Source organism: Podarcis raffonei, chromosome W (assembly GCF_027172205.1).
Source record: "Podarcis raffonei isolate rPodRaf1 chromosome W, rPodRaf1.pri, whole genome shotgun sequence".
NCBI classification, from domain to species: Eukaryota; Metazoa; Chordata; class Lepidosauria; order Squamata; family Lacertidae; genus Podarcis; species Podarcis raffonei.
In genome coordinates this window covers 29,202,831-29,224,897 of record NC_070620.1, presented here as the reverse complement: position 1 = coordinate 29,224,897, position 22,067 = coordinate 29,202,831, and the positions used below count along the sequence as shown (strand labels likewise).

Genomic DNA, 22,067 nt, shown 5'->3' with positions numbered 1-22,067 from the left:
GACAAAACAACAAAATAAAAATACAACACTAAAACCAGTAAAAATAAGTGCAGCAAAGCTTTTAGTAGGTAAGTGCAGCACTAAAAGGATCCCAAAGAACCTTTAAAAAGTGTAAGGATGTACAAGAAAGGCTTTGCTTGGAGTCTACAGGATAAACAGAGGGCATCAGGGAGATTAGATTGGGGGCCTTCAGCATTCCAAACACATGGTCCACCACCAAGATCCAACCCTGTCCCAAAGGATTTCAGATGGATTCTCTGCAAGGACAAATGCCTTAGGAAAAGCAAAGCACCCACTACCTATACTGGCAGTGGGGGGGGGGGCTAAGTGACTTAAACGCGGAATAATGTCTTATTCTTCAGTTATGACCAAGCCAATTGCTCCCTCCAGCTATGAATTCCACAGATGAGAACTGGCCAAGAACTCATCATACCCAAAGGCTTTTCCTTGTCCTGACATTTTTCCTTGAACTCAACAATCATTATTTTCATGAGGTGATCTAGAGCAGCGTTGGACGGAGCACAGACCAGCACACGGTTCCTCTTGATCTTGCTTTCTACAGGATTCTCTTTCCCAGATCTCTGGAGATTTAAAGGGGAGGGAAAGTCATAGGGTTGTAAAATATACCTAGAATATACCCATTGAAACAAATCAACCATATAGTCATGCCCAGACTAGGAGTGCATACGGTAATTGAAGTTGGGTCTTTCAGAGGTCATCTAGTCCAATCCCCTGCCGGACAAAGGGTCTAAAATGCAGGCTGCAACCACAACATCCCTGAAAAAATAGCTGGGTAAAAGACCCACTGTAATGGAAAGCCTGCCCACCTCCAGAGGCAGTCCTGTGCACTTTTGAAAAGCTCCTGCCCCTGTGAAGTACCCTCTAATATTTAGCCATTAGTTCTAGTTCTGCACTCTGGGCATAAAGAAGACTGAGAAAAAGTTAAGTGCAATAATGCAGGGCAGTCGTCTTCCACCTTTTCAGATCAAAGTCCCTTTTTAAAGCCCAAGGGTCATATCCAACTGAAATATACTCGGAGTCGAGTGTGGATTTCATGCTCTTTATTCAGCTCATAGTGGTGAGGAGGAATGGAAGTTCCCCCAAACTGTCTGCTTTATATACATTATTTCAACAATGGGTCGCACGTGATTGGCTAATTCCGGGATTCTCCTGTAGGCCAATCAGGTTGCGGATTCACTTCCACCTGGAGCTGGATTGGGTGGCTCCTGCGGACCAATCAGACTGCTGCATTTTGGATCCTATTCAACTCAGTACATAGCACCAACTAAGTTTTATTCAAAGTGCACACATTAAAATTATGGGGCCTACGGTATGTTACTCATGCACAGTAATTTCAAAGGGTCTATTCCAAGTAGGACTAAAAAGAGCCTGCTGGACTACTCCAATGACCCATCTAGTCCAGCATCCTGTTCCCATGGGGGCCACCCAGATGCCTGTGGGAAACCAGAGAGCAAAACATGAGCATACGAGCACCTTCCCCTCCTGTGGTTTCAAGAAACTAGTATTCAGAAGGATTACTGCCTCTGACAATGGAAACAGAGCATAGCCTAGCCATCATGGCAAGAAGCCATTGATTGCCCTTCCATGAATTTATCCAATCCTCTTTTAACATCACTGCCTCCTATAGATACACCCCAGATGTGCACTCTGAAATTTATTTTTAAAGGAAAATGACACAAAAAAGGAGTCCTTAACCATTTAGAGTTGTCACTTCCCCCCCCCCTTGCATCTTTTGTGTCCTTGTGTGACCCAATACATAGCAATTTAGAAGGCTTAGTATTCTCCAGCATTTTACAGTGCTACCTCTGGTTACGTACTTAATTTGTTCCGGAGGTCCTTTCTTAACCTGAAACTGTTCTTAACCTGAAGCACCACTTTAGCTAATGGGGCCTCCTGCTGCCGTTGCGCTGCCGGAGCACAATTTCTGTTCTTATCCTGAAGCAAAGTTCTTAACCTGAAGCAATATTTCTGGGTTAGCGGAGTCTGTAACCTGAAGCGTATGTAACCTGAAGCGTATGTAATGCAAACCACTGCATTTCTGTCCAAAGAAAAACAGTGCCTGCACATTTTCTGTTTTTTTATTTAACATGTTTTATATACTGCTTAATTAAAAATATATACATAGAGTGAAATAAAACATTCATACAAAATAGCAAAAAAATCAGACTTTAAAAATAGTAAAATAATAAAGCAATAAAAGAAAGAGCTAAAAATCAGCATTTCACTCCACCGTCGCTGCATTTGAGATTGTTGTAAATCACATGCCTGTCTGAGAAGACTATGGGAACGGAAGACAGCCTTATCTCTCTTTCATTGTATGTACTTTGGACTGTACTTTCACTTCTTCTGTTCTCTCGGAAGAGAACGGACACCATTATGCTGTAGTCTGTATATAGAGTGTAAATAAATAGTAGCTTAGATCTACAATGTCCCACGCTTGTTGCTGTGTAACGCTAGAAGTATAGCGTGCATAAATCAAGCTGATTTATGTCGCTGGAGCACCCTGGAGAAGAAGGGAGATGCCTTTTCCAGTGCTGGGAAAGGGTCATCGCACTCTGGAGCAGCGACGCCGGTTTTGCGTCCGGGGGGAGCCTGCCGATCGGCACAGAAGCACGGTGTGAAGCTGCAATGAGCCATGAGAAAGAGACCTGCATTCCAGCCAGGAGTGGGGAGCTGCGAGTACTGTGATTTACGAGGCAATTAAAACCTCGGGAAGTGAGCGCTGCCACTGGAATTAGCGAGCTGCTTGTTGAAATTTATGGCTGCTGACTGCTAGCTGCTGTTTGATGCTGCAAAGGCTTTTGGCTATAAAGTAAAAGCCAAGATGGATTCCAAGCACGGAATCGGAACGATGTCCTGTCTGCTTCTGATGGGCAATAATTATTCAGGATGGTGTGTAAAAATGGAAGCGCTTTTGCTTCGACAAAGACTGTGGTTTGTTATAGATGACCCAATGCCACAGGTACCAACCAGACGGTGGTGTGATGCCAATAAACAGGTGAGGGCTGTGATCATGTTGCATGTATCAGATAACCAACTGATCCATATCCAGGGTTTGGTGACAGCACAGGCAGTCTGGCTTGCTCTAAGAGAAGCGCATCTTCGCATCGCCGCAGGATCCGCCCTATTATATTTCCAGAAGCTTTCCAATATGAAGCTGAGAACTGGGGGAGATTTGCAAAAACATCTTACACAGATGAAGTTTCGGTGTGACCAGTTGGAGCAGAGGGAGGTCCTGCTTCCGGAGTCCCTTTTCTGTTTTATGATAATCAACAGCATGGATACGTCATATGCGGTTGTTGCATCGCAGCTTGGAGCTCTGCCAGCTGCTGATTTAACAGTCCAGAGAGTCTGTTCAATGCTTCTGAATGAGTCTGACCGCCAAATGGCGCTTGTAGCTGATGAGGGGGAGGCCGAAGCCTCAAAAGCACCCCTGTCGGCGGTGCAAGGTGCAGAGGGGGCCGTTGCTTTGAAAGCCCTGTCGTGTTTCAAGTGTAGGGAGAAAGGCCACCTGCAACGTGACTGCAGGAAGCGCCAGAAGCCCAAGGAAGCTACAAGGAGCGGAGGGGTCGGAGGCAAGAATTGTGCCAAGCCCAGCTCTACCCAGGCACTTGCTTTGATCATGCAATGCACCACCTCACCTACTCATAATGCTTTTGTGGTAGATAGGGGGGGCGACATTTCATCTCTGTAGTCAGAAAGGTTTGTTTGTTACCTTTAAGGAGCAGAATGACACCATCAAACAGGCAGATGGACGTTGTCTGCGAAGTGAAGGCATTAGGAAAATATACCTTGAAAGCATCCAGACCTCAGTACAAAATGTACTATATGTTCCGGGACTGACTTATAATTTGCTCAGTGTTTCTCAGCTAACTGCACAAGATTTCTGTGTTTCTTTTGACAGGGAGAAGTGCATCATCGCAAAGGATGGAGATGATCTTCTGTTTGCCTACAATGAAGATGGGCTGTATTTACTTTCATTTGACGGTAATAAATGTAATGATGATGTTGATAATAATGATGTGACACGTGTGATGTGTAGAAACAAAGGTCACTGTGGCTCAAAAGGGCAGAAAGCCTAGTAAAATAGTCAAAAGAGCTTTTCAGCAGGTGCATGCTGATGTAATTGGTCCTCTATCACCCTCTAGAGGCAATGCCAAGTACTACCTGATTGTGGTTGATTCCTATTCTGAATATGCATGGATTTATATGTTAAAAAGGAAGAATCAGATTCTAGGTTTCAGGTTCCAGCTTCCCTTTGGCTTCCCTGCCAGATATTTTTATCCCACTCCCTAAGTTACGTAGAGGAAATGGGAAAAGCTGCTTTTCGACAGAGAGAGAAAAGCTGCTTGGTGCTGCAAGCCTTTGCCAAGAATGTAGCCCTGATTTATGTGCTACAAAGGGAGGACATTTCCCGATGCTTCTGAATCATTCCCTGAGCAGAGAATGGGTAGTGGCAGAAAGTGAAAGCTGGAGGAGTGCTGCGGCAAGACTTGTGAAGCTATGGGGGAGTAAGTCCCCCGATGAAGCTGCATAATAGCAGACAAGGCAAAAGGCCTGGGAAGAATTGGGGGGGGGCGGGGCGGGCGGGTTGTTTTGTTCCCAGAACTGAAAAGGCAGTTTGAGACAAAGGCTGTGTCTTATGCCAGACAGTGTGTATGTTCAGCAGGAATTGAAGCTGCGTCACACGATGGACACTTCAAGATGGCGGGGGCTGCTAAACGGGATGCCAGAGAGGTTCAGAGGGCTAGATTTGCTGTCTCCGACGCCCACACGCAGTGGGAGGCAATTGCTGAGCGGACTGCCAGAAGTAATACCCCAGGGAAAGCTGATACAGTATCCCAGAGAGGGTTGCGTTCCTGACACTGAAAGCTTCACAGAAGAGAGGCTTTTGAAGGAAGAATGCACAAGGGGGGTGTTTCCTGTTCCTGTTAAGGGCGAGAAATCTCCAAAGCAGGAGTAGCAAGGGGAGTTGACTGCCATGTCATCCCAATCTTCACTGCAACCAGCAGGTGGCACTGCTGTGTTTGAAGCAGTGGAAAGTTTTTCCTGTGAGAAGTTTGGACAGAGTTCAAAAGTCAGGAACATTTGCAGCGTTTCCAACAGGGGACATGAAGCAAGGCCAGAGATGCAAAGATGCAGCGCAGATATGGTGACTAGCTGTTCCAGTACAGAGATGCAAGAATCTTTTGTGCTAGATTCTGAGGCAAAGAAACACCTTTGTGGAAGATGGAACTGGTTCACCGCGTGTACACCACAGAAGGGTCTGATCCACCAGTCGGGTGGAGACTTCTTGGAGGTACATAGCACCGGGATCGTGGAACCGAAAAGCTGTAAAGTTGTGATGTCTAATGTGTTTTTCATTCCAGGTTGAGAAGCCCAGCTGATGCAGCCTGGATGTTCTGTTTATGTCAACAAACAGCGTGCAACCATCCAGAAGAACGAAAGCGACATTATAAATGGCTTGTTCTTACTATGTTGTGATGTTAACATGGGGGATGGTGGGAAAGTTGGAGAGACAAGTGATGCCATGTCTGATAACCATCTTTTTCATGCAGGATGTGTGCATGGGTCTTCCAGGTTGCTGGTGTCTGACACAAAGATGGTCAGGTGTACCAAATGTGCTCAGGACAAAGCAAAGGAAGGAGGCGATATGGGTATCTTACAAAGGCACCCTATTGGTAATGGAGATTCTGATGTATGGATTCAGAGGCAACAGAGTGACACGCTCAGCAAACATAGTTTGCAAGGCCTTTCCCTGGATTCAGACAAAAGTTCTGCTAGGGACTGCGACAAGGTAAACCCAAGATGTGCAAAGGGACCAACAGATGGGTCTGACATGTGGGTGCAGACGTCACAAGGCAGGAAGCATAGATTCTTCCTCGGGTATGGTGGCTTGTACAAAGTACTGAGACCTCATGCCAAGATGATTTTACTCACGAGGGATGTTGAGTGCAGTGAAAAATGGGGAGGAAATGTGTGTGTTTTCCAAGGCAACCCCATTGCTTCAGACTCAGATACTGAGTCTACTGCTGATGCTGAAAGTGAGGCGAGTTCCACTGATACAGTGAAAGACATGCGCCTGGTGTACAGATCTGAGACAGCTACCACCAGGTATGCTCAGGAGTTTGCTAACACAGCTATTGCAGTTTTAGCTGTGGCTAGTGGCTCGACACAGGTCTTGGAATCCGAAGTCTTGAAAGGGATACAGGGTTTGTCCTCAAAGGACGGGAAACCACACCCAAAGGCTGTAAGGGTAGACACTGTTTCCTTGGAGAAGAAAGCTGAACCATGTCCAAAGGCCATGTGTGCCAACACCGATTCCTCAGAGAGGAACGAGGCTAGGGTTCGAGTCCCAACAAAGCCAGGTGTGAAACTTCTTGATAGTCAGGAGAACTATGACGCCAAGACTAGTCAGAAGTGCAAGATGGTAAGGCCCAAGGCCAATCCAGTTGCATGTAGTTCCAAGGGTGGAACGGATGGTACAGGGGTATACTGTGTGTATGACATCTGTATGGTTGTTGCAGTTACACTGATGACTACAACACTGCTCATGCATCGGGGGAGGATGTTAGGATTCTTGCTCCGTGTCTGCAGTCATGGGATTGTTGTCTATCACATGATGGTGTACGTTTTCATTCCACAGTATGGGAAGTGACGGAGACAGGATGTTTATGTTACTGTGTTCCGTGAAGTGGGACTATTGTTTTTTGTTCTTTTTCTTTTTGCTGTCTGATGAGAAAGAGGAAGTATTATATGTAAATAAAAGTAGATTAGCCAAAATGCTGTGCTACTGAGTTCTGTTATGCAAACTGCAAATACTCTGTAGGATCCCTAAGTGTGCTGATGCTTCTTGGTATCAGCCACTGTGATGTTTGGGCTGAAGAAAGCTTTTGAAGCTCCCGAACGACTGACCAGGAGGGAGAGAACATGCCAGTCAGGCATGTGTCTCTGCCAGTGTCCTACACGTGAGTAGGACGATCCTAACAGTCTGTATATAGAGTGTAAATAAATAGTAGCTTAGATCTACAAAGTCCCACGCTTGTTGCTGCGTAACGCTAGAAGTATAGTGTGCATAAATCAAGCTGATTTATGTTGCTGGAGCACCCTGGAGAAGAAGGGAGATGCCTTTTTCAGTGCTGCACACATTGGAGGACACTCGGAGTTTCAGGGGCTTGCAGGCGGCCCCAGGGCAACTTCCAGCAGTTGAATCCCAACACTAAGTAAAAGCAAAAACAAAAGAAGTGCCATGGTCGGATCACTTCCTGCGATCCTTCACTTTTCTGCGATCCATCACTTTTCCTTTTTTTTTATTAAAGATATTTATTAAGGTTTTTAAAGTGTTACAAAATGAAAAAAGAAAAAAAGAAAAATACAAAAATAGTTAAAAACAATTCCATCTTTTCTTTGCTTATCTTTCATTTGCTTATTTCCTGGACCTCCTCACACCTCCCTCCTTTGTATTCCAATTCAATTTATTAATTCAGCAAATCCTTTCCCTCTTTATTTATCCTAATCTTTCATTACATTGCCTTAATCTATTATCATCTTATCTTGTAGAAAACCTTCAAACTTAAAGCTTAAGTCTTATTTTTACCAACTTCTGATAACCATAATATTCTTTCCTAATTCTTTAAACATTTTTGCTAGGGCCAAGCCATTTCATTTCAACATCCTTCTAACATTCATCAATTTTATAAAACAATCCTAGTAACAAAAAAAAAGAAATAAAGACAATCCAATCTTCATCCAGCGTCCCTTCCTCCTGGTCCCGGGTTTTGTCAGTCCTTTTTATCCCATTGATCTGGCGCATTAACCTGGTAACCTTATATCCGAGGCCCTTAAGTCTCTTCCATGTCCCTTCCGCGGCTCTTCTTCATATTCTCCTTTCACTCGTGGGAACTCCAGCTCAGTGATGTTTTTGACCCTTTTCAACAAATCAGCCCCTTTTCTATAGTCCAAACTAAACTCCGTGTGGTATTTAAAAACGTGTTTCAAAATCCTTCCAAAATTGAGAGCCCCCACAGCTCCAAACCTCTCACGGCCCATTGCCAGACTCGGGAAGTCCAAACATCCCCCCATTTCCAAGCCAGTCCAAGCTTTATCTTCCCAAGTCTGGTTTTTTCCAAGTTCATTTGTCAAGTCCAAAGGCTCATGTTCCTGCAGGTCCGCAGCTCCCTCCATCTCTGGCGCCCAGGATTCAGCAGCATCCTCTTCTCTCAGCTGTTCTGTCAGGACACACTCCTGATTTAATTCCTGGGTGGGCTCCATATATTTTCCCACTGCCTGATCCAAATTTCCCACTGCCTGTTTAAAATTTCCCACTACCTGTTTAAAATTTCTGATCGAGTCAGACATCAAATTCGTCTTCTCATGTAATTGTTCCAGTAGGGCATTTGTTTTATAAAAAGCGCACAACAGAGCTTCTGAATACATTGTCCTACAAGGTCACAAGTCTATTCCCACGATTGTAATCTATGACAGCTGTAAGCTCCCTGGAATTAGTTACAGTTTCACAGTCTCCCTCTAGGGGGAAAACTTCTATTTGTTCTTTCATTTGAGGACAAATCTAGCAACAAAGTTTCTTTTTTTTGAGATATTTTGTCGATATTTGTTCCTTTAAAATGCGGAAGGAAACAATGGAATCACTATGTTTCTCTTCTTTTGGCTATCTGTCAAAATTTTTTTGTCTCTGGTCAATGAGCTTCAAACGTCAGTCCTGACACCCCGCTCCAGGATCAGGACGATGGAAAGTTACTTTACTTTAAACTCACTTCTGCAGGTTCTCCTGCTACCGAAGGGGGGTTCAACAATTTTAGATGATAAAAGCCAATCCTTTAGAGATGATTTTCTGAGCTCTAGTTTACGTTGTCTTTGCTTTATTCAATCTACAAAGAAACGGAAGGCTGACTTCCTGTTTAGACCTTCCCGTCTCAGTACCAAATTGAAATAAATTTTAAGACCGATTCCTTTCTGCTCACAAGTCCTTATTTAAAGTCCAATTGTTCCAAGTTCAAGTACTCACGGGTGCTTATTTTAGAAGCCAAATTGTCCCAAGAAGAAGGCAGCGCTCTCCGGCAACGGCTATGCGGCTTCGCTCCACAGAAATAGCAGTTGACTCACAGCACCGCGCCACTTCCCCCTCTTCGCTTCGGAGCCCGTTAGTGGGTTCCTTTGCAGGTTGGGGGGCGCTAAAGGTGCCCGCCGAGTCCCATGGTCACAGGCTTCATCCGCCTGTGATTTTTAAAGGGTCCCCGCTTCGCCGTAGCGGGAAAGACCCGTTTTGCGCGGAGCTAGTCCCTCCAGTTCAGAGGGAGTCCGCCATTGCCGATGGCACCACCCCGGAAGTCTGCGATCCATCACTTTTCCGCGACCCTTCCCCTCTGCAGGGAGGTGGGACCGATTCGGATGGTCCGCCCCCGCCACTTAATGGATCCAAATGTGTCAGGGGTCTGCCTTCAAGGGAGGGGAGAGAGACAGGAACGTACAGACAGCCTCCTCCTTTGTTGAGCAGCTGCACCTTGTCAGAGTCTGGTGAAAGCGAGCCTTTAGGAGAAACGGATGGCAAGAGAAAGGGGGGGGGAGGATGCAAAGGCTCAGTCAGGCTGAGATGAGCCACGACACCGCTCCCAGGGAGTTGGAAGTGCCTCTTCTGTCGCATAGTTTTTGCCAGGGAATTACACGTAAGGAATAGAGGGGGAGAGGGGTTTTCCCGGGCTTTTATGCTGGAGGGCAAACAGGAAAAAGGCACTTCCGGAATCTGCTAGTGATTGAGGCAGACATTGATTTTGGACCTCTGGACTGTACATAGTTTTGCACTCAATAAAACCTGTAAAAGACAGGTGGGAGTCCTGGCTGTTATCTTCGTGAGCAACCACACACACTCCTCACAAAATGGTTTCCAGAGAGTGGTAGGGAATGTTTTATCCCATGTTGATGGCCTTTCAGCGGATTCCCTGGTGGACTGCAGAGTTAACCAGGGCTATCGACTGTCTGGCTCCAAAGCGCTCCAACTGAATGGAGCCCGGACAGCCCCGTGATGTTCTCCAGAGCTGAGGGCGATGAAACAATCACTGAGACAGCTAGAGAACCAGAACCAGTGAAGGGGGTGAATGTCTTGTGTGAGTGTCTGGGGGCGGTTGGAGGATGGATGGTGGCTAACAGATTGAGATTGAATCCTGACAAGACAGAAGTACCGTTTCAGGGGGGCTGGGGGACTGTCACCACCAGTGTTTCTGCTGGGTTTGCATCAACCAAATTCAGCCTGGTTAATACACCAGCAATTTTCTGTGTTTGGTGTACCAGAAAATTACCTGTTTGGTCCTTCTCCACCTGCAGAGAAAGATAGTTGGATACCACACCAAGATCCTTCATGTCAAAGTGCTCCTTCAGCTAAGCTAGGGTGCTTTGGTACAAAGCCTGATTCTTCCAAAACAAAAGAAGGTCATCAAAAAAACATAAACAATACCGTTTGTTTTGCCCCTCCTCTTTGACAAACACACATGCCTTGGTGAAAACCTAGAGAAAGCAATGTCTCAGTGAGTTTTGTGTCGCAACACCTGGCACTCTGCTTGAGGCCATATAGGGACTTCCGTAGTTTACAGACCATTCCCTTCTGTACCTGCACTCCATCAGGTAGAAGCATATACAGCTCCTCCCCCAAAATCCCGTACAAAAAAAGCTGTGTTCACATCGTGATGAGAAACGTGCAGTTTCTCCTCTGCAACAATCTTGAGCATTACAGTGGTGCCTCGCAAGACAAAATTAATTCGTTCCGAAGCACGGTGTCGGGAAAGTTTTGGAAAAGCTTCAAAAATCACCAAAGTCTTCAAAAACCTCAAAAAAGGGGGGTGCTTGGGAGGGAGGGAGAGGCGGGTGCGGGGCGTGGGGGGAGGTGGGGCGGAGGTTGCTGCCTGAGCCCCCGGGATCGGTTCGGCTCGCCTTGCTCCGACCCTTTGCACTACAGTCGGCGCCGTCTTGCTGCTGCTGCTGCTGTCGCCGCGGTAGTCAAAACTCCTACCGGCCTAAAAGTTGTCTGCCCGCCGCGGGCAGGAGGGAGGGAGGGAGCGTCAGCGACGGTGGATGCCTATTGCCCCTGTTGCTGCTGCAGCCGGCCAGCCAGCCAGAAGCGCGCGAGCGGAGAGGGGCGCATCCAGCCCCAGCCAGCCAGCCGCCCGCCGCGGGAAGGAGGGAGGGAGGGAGCGTCAGCGACGGTGGATGCCTATTGCCCCTTTTGCTGCTGCAGCCGGCCAGCCAGAAGCGCGCGAGCGGAGAGGGGCGCATCCAGCCCCAGCCAGCCAGCCGCCCGCCGCGGGCAGGAGGGAGGGAGGGAGCGTCAGCGACGGTGGATGCCTGTTGCTCCTGTTGCTGCTGCAGCCGGCCAGCCAGCCAAAAGCGCGCGAGCGGAGAGGGGCACATCCAGCCCGTTGGAGAGGAGCGCGGGGACGCGTCCCCGGTGGCTCCCAAGCTGACCTTGCCTGGCTCCCAAGCTGACCTTGACCTTCCGCGCTGCCAAAGGGCGATTCACCTGCTGCCTGCGCTGCGCCGGGACTAACTTGAGCGGGGCGAGGAGAACACACACTCGCACGCACACACACCGAGAGGCAAACTTGCCACAGCCGTCGACGTCGCGGGGTTGGAAAGCGCGGAGATGCAGGTAGGGGGCGCCCCTCGCAGGGCGAGTGCCGGAGGGCCCGGGCAGGCGCTCTTGTCACTGCCGGGGCGCTGGGGGGGAGAAGGAAGGAGCCCCGTCTGAAGAGCCCCGGAGCCTGGCCTCCCTAACTGGGAGTTGTGGGGAGGGAAGTGTGCGCGCCTTGCTATTTTTCGCCGAAACAAAGCTCCCTCTTCCTCAGAACCCGCCTTCACGCATTCTTGCCCCTACGGAGACGCACACCGCGTGCTATGGGTTGCTCCTCGAAGTCAAGTCGCAACTGTATTAACGGTTTTAAGAAAAAGGAAACAAACTTGCAAGACGTTTCCGTCTTGCGAAGCAAGCCCATAGGGAAAATCGTCTTGCGAAGCAACTCAAAAACGGAAAACCCTTTCGTCTTGCGACTTTTCTGTCTTGCGAGGCATTCGTCTTGCGAGGTACCACTGTAGTCTAATGCTCTCATACTTGACGGTGGGTGAGTAGGTCTCGTGGTATTCCTGTCCTGGTATCTGTGAAAAACCTCTGGCGACCAGTCTGGCTTTGTGCCTGACAACCTTGCCATTCTGGTCTGTCTTGGCCTTGAAGACCCATTTGCTGCCAACCAGCCTCATTCCTGGGACTGTTGGCACCAGCTCCCAGGTTTGGTTCCTATTCAAGGAATCAACTTCAGCCTTCATGGCATTAAGCCATGGTTCAGCATCCTTCGAGGTTAACTCCTGGACCTCTTTGAAGCTTGAAGGTTCCCACACCTTTTCTGAGCTACCAAGAACAGCAGTTGCTGTCTTAGCAAACTCATCAGCAAATCCCTTTGGAGGTTTGCCTTTTGTGGCCCTTTCAGATCTGCGTGCTAGACGCAAGTCTTCTGCACTCATCACCTCCTTCTTAGGAGAAAAGTGGCCAATGGTGAACAGTGGTTCTTCCAGTCCAATGTCAGACGCATCAGATGGTCTGACTGAGGCCTTTGCGCTCTTGTAGTCTGCTGCGTCATCACTGTCGCTGACAGCAGCACCAGCGCTGCTCACTGAGCTGGAATCCGAATTCTGATCATCATCCTCAGCTTCCTCTTCTACCTCATCATCTTCATCCTCCTCTGAGTGACTCTGAAAAAATCCCACATTCCTCCCCCCCATTTGGGATTGTACTCAACACGCTTTGGGACCCTAATGGTCTTAGAGTCAGTCATGAATACCCTGTATGCACCTTTTTCGTACCCCATGAACAAACTATGTGCCCCACGCTTCCCAAGCTTGCTGCTCTGTGGGGTGCGGACCCACATGTCAGAACCAAAGATTCTCATGTGCTTGACGTAAGGTTTCTTACCAAACATCTTCTCATAGGGAGCACAACCAATAGGCGATGACAGTCTCCTATTATACGTATAAACAAAACTATTCAAAGACTCCGCCCAACATTTCTCAGGGAGATTGGCATCATGCAACAAGGTTTTTAGGCCTTGCAGCAAAGTTTGGTTTGCCCACTCGCAAAGTCCATTCATCCATGGAGATCTGGGACTTGAGAGGTCGTGCTGGAGTCCCTTCTCAGTCAGGAAAGCTTCAAACTGCTGAGAAGTGAATTCACCGCCTCGATCAGTAAACAAACAGCCAATGCGTTTACTGTGAGCATTCTCCAACCAAGCACAGAACGCCTTGAACCTAGGAAACACTTCTGACTTCTGCTGGAGCATAAACACATGAATGTACCTAGAAAAAGAATCAATTAAAACCATGAAGTACCTTGCTCCACCCAAAGAGGGAGCAAGTGGACCAACCGGGTCTGTGTGGACTAGCTGGTAGGGTTTGGAAGCCTGTCTGCTAGACACCTTGCCTTTTGGAGCAACCTTCACCTTGTTCTCTGCACAAGATACACATTTCATGTGAAACTTACAGGGCTTGATGTTCACACCCTGAACCAACCCAGGCATTTTGGCCAGTGCCTGCCAAGACATTTGACCAAATCTTCGGTGCGCCTCGTCATCATAAGTTATCATCCTGCATGAAGAACTTTGTTAGTTTGTGCAACACAACAAGATTCAACATTAGACACACCAACAGCTTTGTCATCATAAGTTATCAAGAACAAGCCATCAACAAACTTTGCATGCAAAATGTCCTCTTTGCCCTTCCTGATGACACAGATGCCCTTCTTGAAAGAAATCTCAAAGTCTTGCTCAGTCAGCTGTGGGATGCTGAGCAAATTGTCTGCAGAATCTGGAACAAAAAGTACTTTGCTGATGATTGTATGCAGACTTGCCAGTTTCACTCTCCCGACTCCTGCAACTCTCAGAGTCTTACCATCAGCCTGCTGAATTTCCCCATCCTGAGGTGTGAAGGAAATAAACAGATGCCGATCCTTCGCTACGTGCGTCAACGCTCCTGAATCCACAACCAATCTGCCTTTGGCCTTTGGAGAAGCAGTTCCAGCAAACAAAGCCTTGTTTTTCACCAGCTTGGGTTTCTTGCCCCCCTGCTTCTGGCCATCTGCAGGCTTCTTCTTTTGTTTCCCTCCAGCCTTTGGGCAATGACACTGAATGTGACCTTGATTTCCACAGTTGCAGCACTTCACAGCTGCCAACGCCTTGGCTCCCCCTGGAGGCTGGAATGCTGTGCCACACTGCTCCCCCTGAAGCACACAAGCTGGTTCAGCTGCATTCCTCCAATCATATTCGTTTTGCAAGGTCACCAAAACTTTTGAAGCAGTGAGCTCCTGCACAGGAAGAGTTGCCAGCGCGGCAGCTCACATCTAAAGAATCCAGGATAAGGATTGCAAACAGAGATTCTGGCATGTTGAAACCTCTTTGAGTCAATTCCTGTCTGAGTTTCTGTAACTCTAGGACATGACTTCTGAGGTCCCCCCCCCCCCGGCTCCAAGCACTTCTTCTGCAGCTTTTTGAAGTAAAGCAACACAGACCTAGCTTCTTGTTGGAGATGTGAGGCCTGAAGCCCCTCCCACATCTCACGCGAGCTGGTCTTGCCAGCCAGGGTAATTAACTCTTCTGGAGCTACTGAGAGCAGAATTACCCCCATGGCTCTTGAATCTTGTACAACCCATGCATCAATCAGAGGTGCTTGGGGGTCCTCAGAAACAGTGTGCCACACACCAAGCCTTCTCAACTGGCCCTTGCAGTACCTTGCCCAGGTCTGATAACTGTGGCCATTAAGCTTTGGGCACGGAACCCCATCTGAGGCTTGTAAAAGATCCATTCCTGCTCTTCATGCAAGCCTTGGAACTGGATACAATTTACAATCAGCCTTATCTTAAGCACGTCGTAAATCAGACATAGCGTGCTTCTCTCTCCGGCCTAATTGGTTCTTGGCACAGACTTCAAAAGCCTTCTAGCTGTGGCCGGGACAATCAGCTTCACATACCTCTGTCTCTGCTGGGAGCCATCAGCAGTCTTACTCTCCTGTAAGCGCCATGGATCTAGGCCCGAAACCCTTTTGTTGGGATACTGCCAGGAGTCGGGGGCATCAGGCAGGCATCAGACAGGCCCCCAGCTGACTCCAGCCACCAGTTGGCAGCCGGTCTCCCTTGGAACAGCATCAAACAGTGACACAAGCCTCAGATACGTTTAGAGACCCATGCACGCTCTGTCAGCAGAGTGTGTAAATCACCTCACAGCAGAAGAGGCAGACAGAGAGATGTGCAAGCATAATGTACAGCATTTATTCAGCATAGTTCAGGAACAAAGGAAAACATGTCTGCATCCCTTCGTGTCCAGCAAAACAGCAAAGCAAAAGCTATATGCAAATGGAAGTTCCCAGCGAGTGCTGAAAGTAAACAGGCATGTGACACACAACAGCCTGTTCCTGAATGGGGCAACTGTGCCCCTGAAGGACCAGGTGCGCAGCCTGGGAGTCATTTTGGACTCACAGCTGTCCATGGAGTCCCAGGTTAATTCTATGTCCAGGGCGGCTGTCTACCAGCTCCACCTGGTACGCAGGCTGCGACCCTACCTGCCTGCGCACTGTCCCACCAGAGTTATACATGGTCTGGTTATCTCCTGCTTGGACTACTGCAATGCGCTCTATGTAGGACTACCTTTGAAGGTGACTTGGAAACTACAACTAATCCAGAATGCAGCAGCTAGACTGGTGACTGGGAGTGGCTGCCGAGACCATATAACACTGGTCCTGAAAGATGTACCTTGGCTCTCAGTATGTTTCCCAATACAATTCAAAGTGTTGGTGCTGACCTTTAAATCCCTAAACACCCTTGGCCCAGTATACCTGAAGGAGCGTCTCCACCCCCATCATCCAGCATGAACACAGAGAAGCAGCACCGAGGGCCTTCTGGCGGTTCCCACTGCGAGAAGTGAAGTGACAGGGAACCAGACAGAGAGCCTTCTCAGTAGTGGCGCCCCGTGGAACGCCCTCCCATCAGATGTCAAGGAGATGAGTAACTATATTACCTTCAGTAGATATCTGAAGGCAGCCCTGTATAGGGAAGCTTTTTAAGGCTTAATGTTTTACTACGTCTTTATATACGCTGGAAGCTGCATATGGAAGGCAGGGTACAAATAAATTATATTATTATTATTAATTATTATTATTATTATTATTACTGGAATGCCATTTGTTGTCCAGCCTTCTCGATATTCTCACACATCTTACAAGGACCAGCACATGCAGGGTGTTACCAACCTGACCTACCTTGCTGAGGATTCGGTAAAGGAGCCCAAGGATAGTCTTAGATTTCCCAGTCCCAGGTGGCCCATGGATCAAGCAAACTTTGGGCAATGAAGGCAGCTTCATCACAAAGGTGTAAGCAGTTTCAATAGCTGTCCTTTGATCTTCATTAAGCTCCTTCATGTACGAAGACTGTGGGGCAAAGGAGAGGACAAAGGTGCATCTCTCACCAGAACGGACCGTTCCAAGATTTCTGTGACCTAGTTCACACTAATACAATGCCAAAACATGGCTTAGTGTGAGCATGTGGGTTCGCAGAACAGGAGACTGTGATGGCTTTGCTTACAGTATTCTACTGCTGTGAGCTAGGTCTTGGTTTGGGCTACAGCAAGTTTTCCAAACTTAAGCCTGTGGTTTGCCTCTCTTAAAGTTTGAACCACATGTCCAAGTCCAGAAGACACATGCAAGCCAAACCATGGTTTAGCTCACAGTAGCAGGACCTCAAGGCGAATCAAACTAGCCACCATCTCCTCTTTGAGCACCTGCAAGTTTGCACTAAGCCATGGTTTGGTTTAGCATTTTGTGCAAACTGACCCTGCGTTATCTGTCCTCACTTCAGAGGTACAAAAGCCCCAAGGATTTGGAAGTCTCTCTTCAATGGACCTCTCATTTTGCAGAAAATTGCCACAGGAATGTTATCACAATGTCATTCTCTCCTAAGGCCCAAGTTCAACTTTCAGGAGGAAGAGTGGGATATAAATTGAATAAATAAATGAAGACGAAGGAGGAGACTGTGGAAGACTGCTGCTGATGTTCATCAGCTTTGTGCCAACCAGATGTTTTGGACTACCAGTCCCATCAGCCCTGGCCAGCACGGCCAATGGTTGGAGGTGATGGGAGTTGTAGCCCCAAACACCTGGGGAGTGTCAGGCTGGGGGAAGGTTGGCTTAAGACAGGTAATGTGCGCTCAAGCTTAATTTTGGCTATGGAAAGACAGGTGGGACTCAGTGAATTTCCCAAGCAGCTAAATTTCACATCCATGTGAGATACAGCCAAACAGGAGACAAAAAAGGTGTAGATGGAATTATGCACTGGGTAGTGGCAGGGGGACCTTTTCAGTCCAAGGGCCACATTCCTTCCAGAACAACATTCTGAGGGCCACATGGCAGGGACAAAAGTGAGCAACGCAAACATGGTGGCTTTTACCTTTCCTCACATTCAAGACACCACTCTCCTCCCAAATTCAGGCAAGCAAGAGGCTTGATCAGAGCTCAAGGACACATCCCAACCAGGCAGATAACACCACCACCACTCAAGGAGGGTGCAAAGCAAGGCCAGTGAAGGGCAAGGCCTGGGTGTCTCTAATTCATTCTCGCATTGCTGGATCATGTGATCCTTATTTACATTCCACACTGCTGGAAGTGTGGGAACAGAAACTCAGACAAGAGAACTTCCGTTCTCTGTGTTTTTATTTTTCTGCTCTTTGTTCTCTGCTTTCGGACAGAGAAGACGTGTGTGAGAGACACTGCTCACACCAGTCATGTTTTGTTGTTTTGATTTGCTGTAAATTAATAAATTTCGTGATGCCACACGCCTACACAGCCTCGCTTCTTGCAGAACTCTGCTAAGCATGCATACAGCTCCACTGGATGTATGTCGCAGTTCTCCTGCGTACAGAGGAATGTACGCACACTGGGGACAGTGTGTGTGGCCTAGGCAGACTTGCAAGTGCCAGTCAGAGAGGCCTGGAGGGACTTCCGGTGGAGCGCGATCCTGCCGCAAGCAAGGATTTTTCCGTGAGGAGAATCCTGTGCTATTTCGGGCGAAAAGGGGTGCTACAGGGCGCAGTAGCCCCCAAATTTAATCTCTGGGGGGTCACCCGGAGTGACAGGTTCCCAGCGAAGCCAGGAGCAGCCCGCCCGGCCGTCAGGTAATTCCAAAAGGAGCGAAGAGAACGGTGGAGCGGGGTTGCAGGCTACAGGAAGCCATTTTCTACACCCGAAAAGCGAAGCCCTGAGCTTGCAAGAGAAGCGCTCCATTCTCAAATAGAAGAAATTCGGACCTAATTGGATTATAATTTCATGGTAACAAATCAAGGAAAGATTCGAAATATAAAGAGAAAAATCTGGAGTTCAGCTGTCATCTGGAATCAGGATAGACGTAACGCGGCGCGCAGAGCTGGAAAGGGAAAGTGAGTTGCCACTGGCGGTTACTGATTTCTTTCTCTCCTAGAACTTTATTTAAAAGTAACTCTTTAAGAAGCTACAAAGTTTTAAGACTGCTAAAGTTAGAAAGGGAGAGCAGAAAGTTAAGATTGAAGAAGTTTGTGGTCTTTGATGCAACGGAGGGAAACATAGAAGTGCTTTGTTACTTTCACTTTTAAAAGAACAAAGAACATTGAAATGGAAAAGGAGCTTCTGACTCCATTATTAAAACTCTATTGGAACGACGGTTAGGTGGAAACAGTGGATAAAGGTCTTTTTAGACTTTATTATGGGAATCCTTAATGCTAAATAGGATTATAGCTGTCTCTGTCACTTAAGCATATTAATTACAATTGGGAACCCCCTTTTTTTCCTTTCCTTTTTTTATGTATTGGGAACTTTTAAGTCTAAAACTGTGTATATTAAAGGAACTGTCTGTTACCCTAGTGGAAGGAACGAGATACTACAATTTGTTTTTCTCTGATTTTTTTCATGGCGAAGGAATATAATACTGAGGGATATAATACTGAGAAGTGACTTGTGCCTTTTTAGTCCAGTGAAGGGTTCTGCGTTTGTTTTTATTGTTTTTTTCTTCATCTTTTTGGGAATTTTGCCTCTGAGATTTTGTCACTTGGATATAATTTTGGACCTTTGTCATTTGGATATAATTTTTTTGGAACGTGATTGTCAGAGGCTCAGGAGCAGAAGCACAGGGGAGAGAGCAAATAGAGAGCGGAGGAGAGGAATCAGAGGGGAGCGTAGGGGAGTATGACAGTGACCCGAAAGATTCCATGAGCTTCTCCAGCGAATCAGAAGATTCCCAGAAGGGGGCGCCTATGGTAAGGGCAAGGGGGGTCCCAGGGGGGACGCTCCAGAAACAAGGGACCAGCGGGGACTCCCAAGGGAGCAGCGGAGGATCAGTACCAGTTCCCCCACCAGAGCACAGTGGGGGGGAAGAGTCACATGAGTCAGGACCAGCCTCTCCTCCAGCGGGGAGAGAAGATGAGTCAGGGGTAACCACGCCCCCATCGGGAAGTGGGGAAACGGAGGGAAGACCAGGTCCAGCTAGCCTCCCCGAAAGAGGGAGCAGTGACACAAGTGTAACGGTCAGAAGGAAAGTGGGAGGCTGCGCGCGCGCGCCAAGTTCAAATGTGGAGGAGCGCGGGACAGCAGAAAACCCGGATTGGGAGCCAGGTCCAAAAGCCCGAAGGAGGGAGGGGGAAGAGTCAGGGGACTCAGCGTCAGAGGAGTCTAGGAGGGCTGAGACTCCGACTAGCAGGCGGACCCAGAGAAGGAAGGAACAGAGGAAGAGGTGGAGTAAGGCTAGAATCTTAAACTGGTGTCAGGGGGGAGGAGATTCAGATGGAGCTTCGACGGTCTAAGGTATAGACGTAGCGTTGCGCGCTGCGCGTCTGGAAGTGAAACTGAACTTCAATAAAGACTTTTATACTAGAGAAAGAAGCAGCGTTGGTCTTGTGTGAGCTGGGACCTTGGGCAGCGCTGACAGTGATTAATTGGATATACTGTATTTTTCGCCCCATAGGACGCACCGGCCCATAGGACGCATCAAGTTTTTTTGGGGGGGAAATAAAGAAAAAAAAATTATTTCCCCCCCAGGCGCTTGTGGGGAGCGCTCTTCTCCCCGCAGTCCGCCTTCAGACCAGGTCCGGGGACAGCGGGAAGACGCGCTGCGTCTCCCTGCTGTCCCCAGAGATTGCGGGGCAGGCAGCGAGGAGAAGCGCTCTTCTCCCCGCCGCCCGCCTTCAGATCAGGTCCCGGGACAGCGGGAAGACGTGCTGCGTCTCCCAGCTGTCCCCGGAGCTTGCGGGGCAGGCAGCGGGGAGAAGCGCTCTTCTCCCCGCCGCCCGCCTTCAGATCAAGTCTGGGGACAGCGGGAAGACGCGCTGCGTCTCCCAGCTGTCCTCGGAGCTTGCGGGGCAGGCAGCGGGGAGAAGCGCTCTTCTCCCCGCCGCCCGCCTTCAGATCAGGTCCGGGGACAGCGGGAAGACGTGCTGCGTTTCCCTGCTGTCCCCGGAGCTTGCGGGGCAGGCAGCGGGGAGAAGCGCTCTTCTCCCCGCCGCCCGCCTTCAGATCAGGTCCGGGGACAGCAGGAAGACGCGCTGCGTCTCCCTGCTGTCCCCGGAGCTTGCGGCGGGGTCTCCCCGCCGTCAGCCTCCAAACCACTTCAGGAGACAGCGGGATGGCGGCGTTCCGCCTCCCTCTGTCCCCCGACCTTGTGGGGCTGGCGATGGGGCTCTCCTGAAGCCTGGAGAGCGAGAGGGGTCGGTGCGCACCGACCCCTCTCGCTCTCCTGACTTCAGTGAAAGCCTGCATTCGCCCCATAGGACGCACACCCATTTCCCCTTCATTTTTGGAGAGGAAAAAGTGCGTCCTATAGGGCGAAAAATACGGTAATCTTGGAAAGTGTTTTTTATGGGAAGATTTCTGGGAAGCCTTGTGGGAAGATTTTTGGAAATTTTTGGAAATTCCTTTTCCTTTGGGCGAGGTATTGGATTTATCTGGGAAGCAATTTTTTCTGAGGAATAGCCTAATTGGTGGCAAGAAGATTTAGTTTGTTTTGTTCCGGTTTCTACTCTGATCTTATACTCTTCATCATCCTCATCATCCCCAAACTACGGTTGAACTATATGATATAATTAGAAATTGGAAAATTGACAAAGTGTAAAAGTGTAAAAATTGGTTCAATCAATATTTGAAGATTGTTTGAATAATAAGGAATAATTAATAAAGATGTCACACCAGCAAAAGAAAGGGGCAGATGGGGGGACACCAGTAGAGAGGAAGGGGTCCAAACAAGAAACAGAGTTTAAAGCAGAAATTTTGAGAATGTTTGCCGAAATAAAACAAAGTGAAAAGAATTTAGAATCAAAACTAGAATCAGTAGATAATAAGATTGGGAAAATGGATAAAAAAATTGATGAGACAGTTAATGAACTTAAAGGACAATTAAAAGGTATCTAAGAGAACTCAATCGCTGGAGGAAGGATTTAAGAGGACGAAACAAGAAATGAAGGAAGTGAAGCGAGAGGAAGAGAGGATTAGAGTGGAGATGTTGGAATTAAATAAATCACAAGAAGAAATTAAAGATTTGATTGCTATGAATGAATTGCGACAGAGGGAAGTTAATCTGAGGTTGAGAGCTATTCTGGAAATACAGAAGAGAGACTGATATCGGAATTAGCCCAATGGATGGAATTACCAATAGAAGAGGTAGCTAAAACAGTACAAAATGCATTTAGAATGAGAGTAAGAACATCAAAAACAAGAAAATTCCCAGGAGACTGTCTAATCACCTTTAAGGACAGGGAAATGAGAAATTTGATATTACAGAAGAACAGAGAGAAAAGATTGTATATAGATGGAAGTTATATAATCATCTTTAAAGATATACCAATAAGATTATTGAAACGAAGAGACTCATATAAACCACTGGTGCAGGTCCTTAAGAAAAACAACATTGAATTCAGGTGGGAATTTCCGGAGGGAATTTCATTTTTCTACAAAACCAAAAAGCGCAGATTGACGAGTCCAGAAGAAACAGGGAAG

The 22,067-nt window shown here is 47.9% G+C and overlaps 1 protein-coding gene across 2 annotated transcripts in view; it reads right to left on the bottom strand.

Moving 5' to 3' along the window:
* Window positions 1–22,067, bottom strand: part of LOC128406134 (probable helicase senataxin) — a 177,508-nt gene that overhangs the window by 24,923 nt on the left and 130,518 nt on the right. For both annotated transcript variants that reach the window (XM_053373158.1, XM_053373157.1), the window contains 2 exons: window positions 16,321–16,488; window positions 434–581 (listed from right to left, as the gene is read on the bottom strand). In XM_053373158.1, the coding sequence (XP_053229133.1) occupies window positions 434–581; window positions 16,321–16,488 (316 nt within the window). The remainder of the gene's footprint in view (window positions 1–433; window positions 582–16,320; window positions 16,489–22,067) is intronic.